We start from the raw sequence: 12,782 nt of genomic DNA, 5'->3' as shown, positions 1-12,782 counted from the left end.
GCTTTTTCAGAAGAGGTTTAATTACAGCTACTTTAAAGTACTGTGGTACATAGCCTGTTGATAAAGATAGATTGATCATATCTAGTATAGAGGTGCTGACTAAGGGTAAAACATCTTTAAGCAGCCTAGTCGGGATGGGGTCTAAGAGGCAGGTTGATGGTTTAGATGAAGAAATTATTGAAGTTAGTTGGTAAAGATTGAGGGAAGCAAAACAGTCTAAACATATATCTGGTTCTACAGCTGTTTCTAAGGTTCCTGAGTAAAGAGATAAGTCGGTGCCAGTTGAGGGCAGGTCTTGGTGAATTTTGTCTCTAATAGCTAGAATTTTATCATTAAAGAAGCTCATGAAGTCGTAACTACTGAGAGCTATGGGAATACTTGGCTCAATAGAGCTGCGACTCTCTGTCAGCCTGGCTACAGTACAAATTATATTTGTATTATTCTGTATTATTTCTCAATATTCTTGCTTCTCTTTGTTGAGTACATGTCTGCACTGCAAAAAAAAAGAAAAAAAGACAAGAAATTCTAAATCTGATAATTATTTTTCTTACCATGTTAGGGTAGAATATTCCTAATGACACCCGAGGGCGTCTAACATGAGTACAGAAGCTTTGGACCGTTGGTTCAGAGCCAGCTGATGACAGTAGCTACCGTTAGCAGCAGCTAGCAGTTACTGTGGCGCTAGTAACAAGTAAAGCTATCTGTCCATCAGGAAATATTTCCCTTCCCTTCATAATAAAAATACTTTCTGTGAGACACTAAACAACCTGTAGCTCCATAAGCTTCTCTGGAATGGGGACCGGTTTAAATTTTCGGACTCAGGTGAGTCCTTCCAGGTGACGCAAAGACGAGTTTTCTGCCGGTCAAAAACACCCAACTGCTCTTTAATGAAGAACCGATCTGTATTTATTGATGCACATTTAAAGGGGAGCTTAAAGGGACAGTACTGGATTGTGCTTTGGTTTGAACCCTGCAGAAATTCACACCAAAGGAGAAGAAATACAACAAGTGTCTTCAGCGAGATGATTCACACTCCAGCAGCTCCGCTGTCCTGACATTCAAATGTGTCCAACACTTGTATTTCCTGTCTCTGAGTCTGCTGTTGCCATGGAAACAATGGACGGTGTCCAGCCGTTCCCAACAGGTCCGGTTACACCCCAGAGTGCTGGTCCTGAGGGGGGTGCTACAGGAGATCAGCTGGTATTTCTGTTTCCTTCAGACCATACCTGGTTCTGGTCTGGATTCATGAAGAGTCCCAGAACAGACCTGGTGTTCGTCATTCATCACATTTAAAGGGAAGTTTTTCCACTTTTATGGGAGCAAACAGAAAGATTTGAATTGTTTTACATGAATTTAAAGCACTAAAATATTTTACTTTAAATACCTGTGACAGAATGAAACCCTGGATCTGTTAGAAGAACTGGTACAGGACCTGATAGGAGGGGCCACATCAATCTATTAATACATTATCAATACATTGTTAATACATCATTAATCAAGCAACAATCTGAAGCCAAAACCTGCAGTTCCTCCAGTGACCACCAGAGTCTGGCCCTGAAGGCCGGTCAGTCCCGTAGACCCCCATGTTTAAATGCAGCATTTACAGCAGAAATTCTGACGTTTTGTGAACTGCAAATACTTTTTGAATTCTTTAATCTGAACTTATGAACCCTAAAATATATATTTATACCCCACTCTGACACCAATGTGTTCCTGAGCAAGACCCTTAACCCCTACTTGCTCCACAGGTATGTGACCTCTGACACATATAGTAACTGTAAGTCTCTTTGAATAGAAGCGTCAGCTAAAATAATAAATGTAGTTTACTGTATATATACTGTGTACTCTGTACTGTGTACTGTTTAAATACCAAAACTAAGCCTGGCTGTGACTTCAGAGTCTGATTCAGACTGATGGTTTTCAAAGTAAAATATTTCAGTGCTTTAAATTAACTTTAAATTTCAACATTAATATCTTTGTAGTCATTACAGAGTTTCTTTTAAAGGTGCAGTGTATAAGATTTTTAAAACACACCCTATGATCAACAGGATGTGAAGAAAAACAGTTAGCATGCTAACAGCTAGCCGCAGCCCGTCCTGTAACACCACTCTGTACCTGGAGCGGCGACAGTCCAGTCCAGCTCAGCCCCCCTCTATGTTCCACCAGCTGTCTGAGCTTTCTGAGTCTCTTAATGAACAAAATAATATTAATAATAATAACTCATCGTAAAACACCCTTCATCCAAACTCCACAGAAAGGAAATAAACTCACAGAACCGTCTTTCAGCTGTTCAACAAACAGCAGCAGCTGAGAGGCAGAAGTGAAAACTTTCCTCCTCCCTGAAGTTCTGTCAGTTTATGCTACCTGTCGAGATGCGCTACTCAGCGGTTCTGCACATGACCCACTTTGTCTTGGTCTGTTTCCACACCCACGATACTGATGCATCGAGACTAAATATGCTGTAATAGAGCATGAAAATATGCTCCCTGTGTTCTTATTAGAAAAGGATTCTGTCGTGAGAGCGTCTGCTATTGGTTTGTGCTACTGTAGCATTTTATTAACCAGTCAGCATAAATGTCCCTCTCACTCACTCCCACCGAATCTTCATCGCCCCAGAGTCAGAGTCCTGGTCAGAGTCCTGTCAACCACCTCGTACTTTACTTCCTGTTGTCAGACCGGCATCTGTCGGCCTCTGAGGCTCTGTTCAGTCCAGCCGTGATCACTGGGAGGCTGCAGAGCACGGTTCTGTTGTCCGTTAGCTGCACAGCTATCTGAGCTAACTAGCTAACGGCCGTTACCAGCAGAATGAATCTAATGTGTGGGATCTTTCTGGAGTATGAAGTGAACTCTTACACAGTGCACCTTTTAAAGCTCGCCAGGCTGAACCACAGAGAAACTGAGGTTCTGCCAGCTGGTGAAAGCTGAAGGAAACACTTTCAGTCAAGTTTCTCATAAATCAATATGTTCGTTTGTTTGATGAACCCCTGCTGTGTGAGGAGGCTGTTCAAACCTTCAGCTCCTAAAAGACACACCTGAACGGGTGAGGCAGCTCTCCAGCTGTAGTAAAGGTGCGGCGCGCTGAGCTCCGAGCGCCGCCCCTCCCCGCCACTGGTCAGTGGATCAGCTCTGCAGGGAGGCTGTGGGTGCAGCGGGTGGAGCGCACCTTGAGCTCGTGATAGCACTGGATGAAGCTGTGGTAGATGAAGGTGATGGGCAGCGCCAGCAGCACGATGCCGCTCACCACACAGAGCCCGCCCAGCACGCGGCCCGCCACCGTCACCGGGTACATGTCCCCGTACCCCACTGTGGTCATGGAGATGATGACCCACCAGCAGGCGGCGGGGATGCTGGCGTAGTCCTGGTTCCCTGTCTCCAGGTCCAGGCCATGCTCCAGAAGCTGTGCTAGCGCGCTGAAGATAGCCATGGCGACGCAGATGAAAACCAGCAGCATCATCATCTCGCGGTAGCAACGGCGCAGCGTCAGGCCGAGTGTCTGCAGGCCCATGAAGTGACGCGCCAGTTTGATTACCCAGAAGATCCGCATGATGCGCAGGACACGCAGAGTGACCCCGGCACGCTGCAGCTGGGAGTTCTCCCCTGTCAGAACCGTCATGGTCACGGAGACGTAATACGGTGTGATGGCCAGCAGGTCGATGATGTTCAGAGGACGGCGGACAAACTCACACTTATCCCGAGACAGCAGGAAACGCACAAGACACTCCGCCGTGAACCAACCGATACACACCGCCTCGATGATCCTGCAGCCAAGGGGCAATCAGAGAGAAGGGGGAGAGAGAGGACCAATCAGAGAGAAGGGTAGAGGACCCATCGGTGGGAGGAGGGGACCAATCAGAGACTTGCACATTCACATATGTTTTTTACAGTATGTCAGCTTTTAGGGGTCCAAGCCCATGTGGGGATGGGATCCAGCGAATGCAAAACATTGTGGGTCCCAGTACCAGCCGTGCTAAGAACCCTTTTGGAACATTACGGTTTCATTATTTTTATTCTTCTGTACATAAAAGTCCTCATTTCGATATGTAGCATGGGGGTTTGCTTGCACGACTGGAGGCTTGGACCCCTTTTATAACTGTTTGGAGTTCTAGTTATTATTTTAATTATTATTGTACCCGGTCTGTCTACTGGTGGTCTCAGATGTATTCTTGGCTTGTACGCGGTCTGTCTTCAGGTAGTCTCGGTCGTGTCTTGTGTTTGCACGCGGTCTGTCTACAGGTGGTCTCAGATGTATTCTTGGCTTGTACCCGGTCTGTCTACAGGTGGTCTCAGATGTATTCTTGGCTTGTACGCGGTCTGTCTTCAGGTAGTCTCGGTCGTGTCTTGTGTTTGTACGCGGTCTGTCTTCAGGTGGTCTCAGATGTATTCTTGGCTTGTACGCGGTCTGTCTTCAGGTGGTCTTGGTTGTGTCTTGTGTTTGTACGCGGTCTGTCTTCAGGTGGTCTTGGTTGTGTCTTGTTTTTGTACGTGGTCTGTCTTCAGGTGGTCTCGGTCGTGTCTTGTGTTTGTACGTGGTCTGTCTTCAGGTGGTCTCGGTCTTGTCTTGTGTTTGAACGTGGTCTGTCTACTGGTGGTCTTGGTCGTGTCTTGTTTTTGTATGCGGTCTGTCTTCAGGTGGTCTTGGTCATGTCTTGTGTTTGTACGCGGGCTGTCTTCAGGTGGTCTCTGTTGTGTCTTGTGTTTGTACGTTGTCTGTCTTCAGGTGGTCTCTGTCGTGTCTTGTGTTTGTACGTGGTCTGTCTTCAGGTGGTCTCGGTTGTGTCTTGTGTTTGAACGTGGTCTGTCTACTGGTGGTCTCAGATGTATTCTTGGCTTGTACGCGATCTGTCTTCAGGTAGTCTCGGTCGTGTCTTGTGTTTGTAAGCGGTCTGTCTTCAGGTGGTCTTGGTCGTGTCTTGTTTTTGTACGTGGTCTGTCTACAGGTGGTCTCGGTTGTGTCTTGTTTTTGTATGCGGTCTGTCTTCAGGTGGTCTTGGTCATGTCTTGTGTTTGTACGCGGGCTGTCTTCAGGTGGTCTTGGTCATGTCTTGTGTTTGTATGCGGGCTGTCTTCAGGTGGTCTCTGTTGTGTCTTGTGTTTGTACGCGGTCTGTCTTCAGGTGGTCTCTGTCGTGTCTTGTGTTTGTACGTGGTCTGTCTTCAGGTGGTCTCGGTCGTGTCTTGTGTTTGAACGTGGTCTGTCTACTGGTGGTCTTGGTCATGTCTTGTTTTTGTATGCGGTCTGTCTTCAGGTGGTCTTGGTCATGTCTTGTGTTTGTACGTGGGCTGTCTTCAGGTGGTCTCTGTTGTGTCTTGTGTTTGTACGTGGTCTGTCTTCAGGTGGTCTTGGTCATGTCTGGTGTTTGTACGCAGTCTGTCTTTAGGTGGTCTCTGCCGTGTCTTGTGTTTGTATGGGGCCTATCTTCAGGTGGTCTCGGATGGTCCTACCTGTGCTGGTCCAGGGTCTCTGTGGTCTTCCAGTCGGGTAAAGTGCTGGCACAAAGCATCACCATGGAGATGACCACGAACAGCATTGACACAGAGGCCAGGATCTGTGCCGCCAGCGAAGACGTGGGCTCCTCGAACGTCCTCCTCATCCTCTCCAGCCAACGGCCCTGGGGCTCCTCGGGGTCCCGGGGCTCCTCCTCGGGGAAGAAGTGGACAAAGCAGTCGGACAATCGTTCGTCGAGGCGCCGCTGGCAGCAGGGCTGCAGGTCGGCGCTCTCCAGGCCCCAGTACAGCATCTCGTTGTAGAAGGACAGCTCACACATGTGCGGCACAAAGCGCAGCGTCCCGTGCTGCACGTACAGCATGATGAAGCTGAAGGCCTCCGAGTGGCGGTCGAAGAAAAACTCATTCCTGTCGCGGTCATAGTCGTCGCAGAGCTCCAGCAGCTCGCTCTCTGACACGCAGCGATGCAGCCGGCTGAGTCTGCTGAGCGGGAGTCGCTTCATCAGCTCCGCTGAGAAGGAGAACCTGCGGCCGCCCACGTTCAGGGTGCAGAGACCGCTTCCAGACTTCATCCTGTCAAGAGCTGTGTCCACGCCGTGTCTCTGTTCCCTAAACCACCAGCTTCCAAATGTTACTTTCCGTTAATGCAACATGTGGTGCTGCTGCTGAGCCTCAGCTCCCGGCCGTGGAATTCCGGCTGCTGCCTCCAAACTTCATTTTGTTTTTTTTAAAAAGCCAGACAGCGTGCAGACTCCATCTTCTGCTGGAAACACGGCACTTCTTTGGAAGAAATAAGAAAAATAAATCAGCATCTAGTCTCAGCTCTCTGCTGAAAACAGTCCATCTGGAGCCGAAGCTTTCCTGTCCTCAGCTTCCTCTGATAAACTCGTCTTCTTCAGGGCTTGAAGGAAATAAAGGAGAGTTATTTCTGTTCAGTGACCTGCTGGCCTACTTGGATTTGAATCATCTCTCCATTCTTATATATTTTACAAATGAATGTTTCAGTCTCATTTAGCAGCGACATTAAAAACTCACCAGATTCCAGCATGGAAGCTTCACACCTTTCAGTCCTGCAGCGTTTCCATCACATCACTGTTTGACTTCTGCTGCTTCTTGTTGCTGAGAGAGCAGCGCATCCTCCTCCTCCTCCTCCTCCTCCTGTCTGTGAGGAGGAGGATCAGAGCCGATGATTCAGTCAGTGTGAGCTTCTGAACGACTGACAGGCTGAAGAGATGCTCCTCGTTGTCCTCTTTCTGTCGTTTGTTCTCCCCCTCGTCCTCCTCTGGATCTGATGATCTCTATCATCACCCAGAATCAAACACTGACTGGATCACTGAGCACCACGGCAGATTAATTATGATGAGTCCATTTGATGAAGTCATTACTCCAGTTTACTGTAGAGCAGTGTCTCACCCTGCTGGATGAGTCTGCAAACTGCAGCTCATCCTGCTTTTATAAACAGGAAGTAAGGACAAACTCGAAGCCAATTCATCTTTGTGTCACATCCATAATGACAGAAATACAGTGTGAACCCATCTAAGATGCCAATCATCCAAAGAGTCACTTTATTATCTGATGTGTTAATCTTCAAACTTTCAACCTCACGTGTAAAAACATGCAGGTAAGAACGTGAAACTAACAAAAGGAAGTTATTTAAGTGCACATGATGTGGTATTTTCAATCAAACAGTCAGAATATGCCAGAAGTACACAGAAAAACCCTACTAACTGAACTAGCTAAGATACACACCAGAGATAACCCACTTCATCAATCAATCAGTCAGCAGTGTCTGCTGTTTGACTCCAGAAAACTCTCAGAGCTCTGCAGAAACCAACCGTCTAAATAAACCCACAAGAGATTCAGAAGTCTGGAAAACTGATTCAAATAACAGTCTGCAGCGGTCCAAGGTTAGGTAAGTAGTTAGCCATCTGGACACAATATGGGGCCTGAGTGGCCCCCAGCTCGGTCACCTTGAGGAAGGTGTTTGACACTGAAAGATGGCTCTAGGAGCATCACCGGAGACACGTCCAGAACCTGAATCTTAACAGTACTGAACCGTAAAGACCTCCATCTGTCCCAAACTTGAACCTTAACAGTACTGAACCATAAAGATCTCCCTCTGCCCCGACCTGAACCTGGTGGTTTGTGTCTCTGCGTGGTGGTTTTGTGTCTCTTTGTGGTGGTTTTGTGTCTGTTTTGTTTTGTGTGTCTTTGTGGTGGTTTTATGTCTCTTTTGTTTTGTGTGTCTATGTGGTGGTTTTGTGTCTCTTTTGTTTTGTGTGTCTTTGTGGTGGTTTTATGTCTCTTTTGTTTTGTGTGTCTTTGTGGTGGTTTTATGTCTCTTTTGTTTTGTGTGTCTTTGTGATGGTTTTTTGTCTCTTTTGTTTTGTGTGTCTTTGTGGTGGTTTTGTGTCTCTTTTGTTTTGTGTGTCTTTGTGGTGGTTTTGTGTCTCTTGTTTTGTTTGTCTTTGTGGTGGTTTTGTGTCTCTTTGTGGTGGCTTTGTGTGTCTTTGTGGAGGTTTTATGTCTCTTTGTGGTGGTTTCATGTCTCTTTTGTTTTATGTCTCTTTGTGGTGGTTTCATGTCTCTTTTGTTTTGTGTGTCTTTGTGGTGGTTTCATGTCTCTTTTGTTTTGTGTCTCTTTGTGGTGGTTTTGTGTCTCTTTTGTTTTGTGTGTCTTTGAGGTGGTTTTATGTCTCTTTGTGGTGGTTTTATGTGTCTTGTTTTGTGCGTCTTTGTGGTGGTTTTATATCTCTTGTTTTCTGTGTCTTTGAGGTGGTTTTATGTCTCTTTGTGGTGGTTTTATGTGTCTTATTTTGTGCGTCTTTGTGGTGGTTTTGTGTCTCTTTGTGGTGGTTTTATGTCTCTTGTTTTCTGTGTCTTTGTGGTGGTTTTATGTCTCTTTGTGGTGGCTTTGTGTGTCTTTATGGTGGTTTTGTGTCTCTTTTGTTTTGTGTGTCTTTGTGGTGGTTTTGTGTCTCTTTTGTTTTGTGTTTCTTTGTGGTGGTTTTATGTCTCTTTTGTTTTGTGTGTCTTTGTGGTGGTTTTGTGTCTCTTTTGTTTTGTGTGTCTTTGTGGTGATTTTATGTCTCTTTTGTTTCGAGTGTCTTTCTTGTGGTTTTGAGTTTCTTTGTGGTAGGTTTGTGTCTCTTTGTGGTGGTTTTATGTCTCTTTTGTTTTGTGTGTCTTTGTGGTGGTTTTATGTCTCTTTTGTTTTGTGTCTCTTTGTGGTGGGTTTATTTCTCTTTGTGGTGGCTTTGTGTGTCTTTGTGTTGTTTTTATTTCTCTTTTGTTTGTGTGTCTTTGTGGTGGTTTTATGTCTCTTTTGTTTTGACTGTCTTTCTGGTGGTTTTAAGTTTCTTTGTGGTGGCTTTGTGTCTGTTTGTGGTGGTTTTGTGTCTCTTTTGTTTTGTGTGTCTTTGTGGTGGTTTTGTGTCTCTTTTGTTTTGTGTGTCTTTGTGGTGGTTTTATGTCTCTTTTGTTTTGTGTGTCTTTGTGTTGGTTTTATTTCTCTTTGTGGTGGCTTTGTGTGTCTTTGTGGTGGTTTTATGTCTCTTTTGTTTTGTGTCTCTTTGTGGTGGGTTTATTTCTCTTTGTGGTGGCTTTGTGTGTCTTTGTGTTGTTTTTATTTCTCTTTTGTTTGTGTGTCTTTGTGGTGGTTTTATGTCTCTTTTGTTTTGACTGTCTTTCTGGTGGTTTTAAGTTTCTTTGTGGTGGCTTTGTGTCTGTTTGTGGTGGTTTTGTGTCTCTTTTGTTTTGTGTGTCTTTGTGGTGGTTTTGTGTCTCTTTTGTTTTGTGTGTCTTTGTGGTGGTTTTATGTCTCTTTTGTTTTGTGTGTCTTTGTGTTGGTTTTATTTCTCTTTGTGGTGGCTTTGTGTGTCTTTGTGGTGGTTTTATGTCTCTTTTGTTTTGTGTCTCTTTGTGGTGGGTTTATTTCTCTTTGTGGTGGCTTTGTGTGTCTTTGTGTTGTTTTTATTTCTCTTTTGTTTGTGTGTCTTTGTGGTGGTTTTATGTCTCTTTTGTTTTGACTGTCTTTCTGGTGGTTTTAAGTTTCTTTGTGGTGGCTTTGTGTCTGTTTGTGGTGGTTTTGTGTCTCTTTTGTTTTGTGTGTCTTTGTGGTGGTTTTGTGTCTCTTTTGTTTTGTGTGTCTTTGTGGTGGTTTTATGTCTCTTGTTGTGTGTGTCTTTGTGGTGGTTTTGTGTCTCTTTGTGGTGGTTTTATGTCTCTTGTTTTCTGTGTCTTTGTGGTGGTTTTGTGTCTGTTTGTGGTGGTTTTGTGTCTCTTTTGTTTTGTGTGTCTTTGTGGTGGTTTTGTGTGTCTTTGTGGTGGTTTTATGTCTCTTGTTGTATGTGTCTTTGTGGTGGTTTTGTGTGTCTTTGTGGTGGTTTTATGTCTCTTGTTTTCTGTGTCTTTGTGGTGGTTTTGTCTCTTTTGTTTTGTGTGTCTTTGTGGTGGTTTCGTGTCTGTTTGTGGTGGTTTTGTGTCTCTTTTGTTTTGTGTGTCTTTGTGGTAGTTTTGTTCTCTTTTGTTTTGAGTGTCTTTCTGGTGGTTTTATGTCTCTTTTGTTTTGAGAGTCTTTCTGGTGGTTTTGTGTGTCTTTGTGGTGGTTTTGTGTCTCTTTTTTATCTGTCTTTCTGGTGGTTTTAAGTTTCTTTTGTTTTGTGTGTCTTTGTGGTGGTTTTATGTCTCTTGTTTTGTGTGTCCTTGTGGTGGTTTTGTGTCTCTTTGTGGTGGTTTTGTGTCTCTTTTGTTTTGTGTGTCTTTGTGGTGGTTTTATGTCTCGTTTGTTTTGAGTGTCTTTCTGGTGGTTTTAAGTTTCTTTGTGGTAGGTTTGTGTCTATTTGTGGTGGTTTTGTGTCTCTTTTGTTTTGACTGTCTTTCTGGTGGTTTTAAGTTTCTTTGTGGTAGGTTTGTGTCTGTTTGTGGTGGTTTTGTGTCTCTTTTGTTTTGACTGTCTTTCTGGTGGTTTTAAGTTTCTTTGTGGTAGGTTTGTGTCTGTTTGTGGTGGTTTTGTGTCTCTTTTGTTTTGACTGTCTTTCTGGTGGTTTTAAGTTTCTTTGTGGTAGGTTTGTGTCTGTTTGTGGTGGTTTTGTGTCTCTTTTGTTTTGACTGTCTTTCTGGTGGTTTTAAGTTTCTTTGTGGTAGGTTTGTGTCTGTTTGTGGTGGTTTTGTGTCTCTTTTGTTTTGACTGTCTTTCTGGTGGTTTTAAGTTTCTTTGTGGTAGGTTTGTGTCTGTTTGTGGTGGTTTTGTGTCTCTTTTGTTTTGACTGTCTTTCTGGTGGTTTTAAGTTTCTTTGTGGTAGGTTTGTGTCTGTTTGTGGTGGTTTTGTGTCTCTTTTGTTTTGACTGTCTTTCTGGTGGTTTTAAGTTTCTTTGTGGTAGGTTTGTGTCTGTTTGTGGTGGTTTTGTGTCTCTTTTGTTTTGACTGTCTTTCTGGTGGTTTTAAGTTTCTTTGTGGTAGGTTTGTGTCTGTTTGTGGTGGTTTTGTGTCTCTTTTGTTTTGACTGTCTTTCTGGTGGTTTTAAGTTTCTTTGTGGTAGGTTTGTGTCTGTTTGTGGTGGTTTTGTGTCTCTTTTGTTTTGACTGTCTTTCTGGTGGTTTTAAGTTTCTTTGTGGTAGGTTTGTGTCTGTTTGTGGTGGTTTTGTGTCTCTTTTGTTTTGACTGTCTTTCTGGTGGTTTTAAGTTTCTTTGTGGTAGGTTTGTGTCTGTTTGTGGTGGTTTTGTGTCTCTTTTGTTTTGACTGTCTTTCTGGTGGTTTTAAGTTTCTTTGTGGTAGGTTTGTGTCTGTTTGTGGTGGTTTTGTGTCTCTTTTGTTTTGACTGTCTTTCTGGTGGTTTTAAGTTTCTTTGTGGTAGGTTTGTGTCTGTTTGTGGTGGTTTTGTGTCTCTTTTGTTTTGACTGTCTTTCTGGTGGTTTTAAGTTTCTTTGTGGTAGGTTTGTGTCTGTTTGTGGTGGTTTTGTGTCTCTTTTGTTTTGACTGTCTTTCTGGTGGTTTTAAGTTTCTTTGTGGTAGGTTTGTGTCTGTTTGTGGTGGTTTTGTGTCTCTTTTGTTTTGACTGTCTTTCTGGTGGTTTTAAGTTTCTTTGTGGTAGGTTTGTGTCTGTTTGTGGTGGTTTTGTGTCTCTTTTGTTTTGACTGTCTTTCTGGTGGTTTTAAGTTTCTTTGTGGTAGGTTTGTGTCTGTTTGTGGTGGTTTTGTGTCTCTTTTGTTTTGACTGTCTTTCTGGTGGTTTTAAGTTTCTTTGTGGTAGGTTTGTGTCTGTTTGTGGTGGTTTTGTGTCTCTTTTGTTTTGACTGTCTTTCTGGTGGTTTTAAGTTTCTTTGTGGTAGGTTTGTGTCTGTTTGTGGTGGTTTTGTGTCTCTTTTGTTTTGAGTGTCTTTGTGGTGGTTTTGTGTCTCTTTTGTTTTGTGTGTCTTTGTGGTGGTTTTATGTCTCTTTTGTTTTGTGTGTCTTTGTAGTGGTTTTATGTCTCTTGTTTTTTGTGTCTTTGTGGTGGTTTTGTCTCTTTTGTTTTCTGTGTCTTTGTGGTGGTTTTGTGTCTGTTTGTGGTGGTTTTGTGTCTCTTTTGTTTTGTGTGTCTTTGTGGTAGTTTTATGTCTCTTGTTTTCTGTGTCTTTGTGGTGGTTTTGTGTCCCTTTTTTTGTGTCTCTTTCTGGTGGTTTTAAGTTTCTTTGTGGTAGTTTTGTGTCTCTTTGTGGTGGTTTTATGTCTCTTTTGTTTTGAGTTTCTTTGTGGTGGTTTTAAGTTTCTTTTGTTTTGTGTGTCTTTGTGGTGGTTTTGTGTCTGTTTGTGGTGGTTTTGTGTCTCTTTTGTTTTGTGTGTCTTTGTGGTAGTTTTGTTCTCTTTTGTTTTGAGTGTCTTTCTGGTGGTTTTAAGTTTCTTTGTGGTAGGTTTGTGTCTCTTTTGTTTTGAGTGTCTTTGTGGTGGTTTTGTGTCTCTTTTGTTTTGTGTGTCTTTGTGATGGTTTTATGTCTGTTGTTTTGTGGTGGTTTTATGTCTCTTTGTGGTGGTTTTATGTCTGTTGTTTTGTGGTGGTTTTATGTCTCTTTTGTTTTCTGTGTCTTTGTGGTGGTTTTGTGTCCCTTTTTTTGTGTCTCTTTCTGGTGGTTTTAAGTTACTTTGTGGTAGTTTTGTGTCTCTTTGTGGTGGTTTTGTGTCTCTTTTGTTTTGTGTGTCTTTGTGGTAGTTTTGTGTCTCTTTTGTTTTGAGTGTCTTTGTGGTGGTTTTAAGTTTCTTTGTGGTAGTTTTGTGTCTCTTTGTGGTAGGTTTGTGTCTCTTTTGTTTTGTGTGTCTTTGTGGTGGTTTTGTGTCTCTTTCTGATGGTTTTATGTCTCTTT

General features: G+C 43.4%; 1 protein-coding gene across 1 annotated transcript; it reads right to left on the bottom strand.

Moving 5' to 3' along the window:
- Positions 1-3,112: 3,112 nt before the first annotated feature.
- Positions 3,113-6,016, bottom strand: LOC123980881 (potassium voltage-gated channel subfamily G member 3-like). Its single transcript, XM_046065443.1, has 2 exons — positions 5,442-6,016; positions 3,113-3,758 (listed from the first exon to the last, which is right to left on the bottom strand). Exons 1-2 carry the CDS (start codon positions 6,014-6,016, stop codon positions 3,113-3,115), a joined length of 1,221 nt encoding a protein of 406 aa, XP_045921399.1.
- Between the last annotated feature and the right edge of the window lie 6,766 nt (positions 6,017-12,782).

This window comes from Micropterus dolomieu, linkage group LG12 (assembly GCF_021292245.1).
Source record: "Micropterus dolomieu isolate WLL.071019.BEF.003 ecotype Adirondacks linkage group LG12, ASM2129224v1, whole genome shotgun sequence".
Classification (NCBI taxonomy): Eukaryota; Metazoa; Chordata; class Actinopteri; order Centrarchiformes; family Centrarchidae; genus Micropterus; species Micropterus dolomieu.
The sequence above is the reverse complement of the archived record's forward strand: the minus strand, read 5'-3'. Positions and strand labels throughout refer to the sequence as shown.

What these genes read in the sequence shown, in the direction of transcription:
- LOC123980881 (XM_046065443.1), bottom strand. Translation starts at nt 6,016, where the DNA reads ATGAAGTCTGGAAGCGGTCTCTGCACCCTGAACGTGGGCGGCCGCAGG. An exon ending in GAGACCCTGGACCAGCACAG is followed by an intron (nt 3,759 to 5,441) that starts GTAGGACCATCC and finishes CCTTGGCTGCAG; the next exon opens with GATCATCGAGGCGGTGTGTA.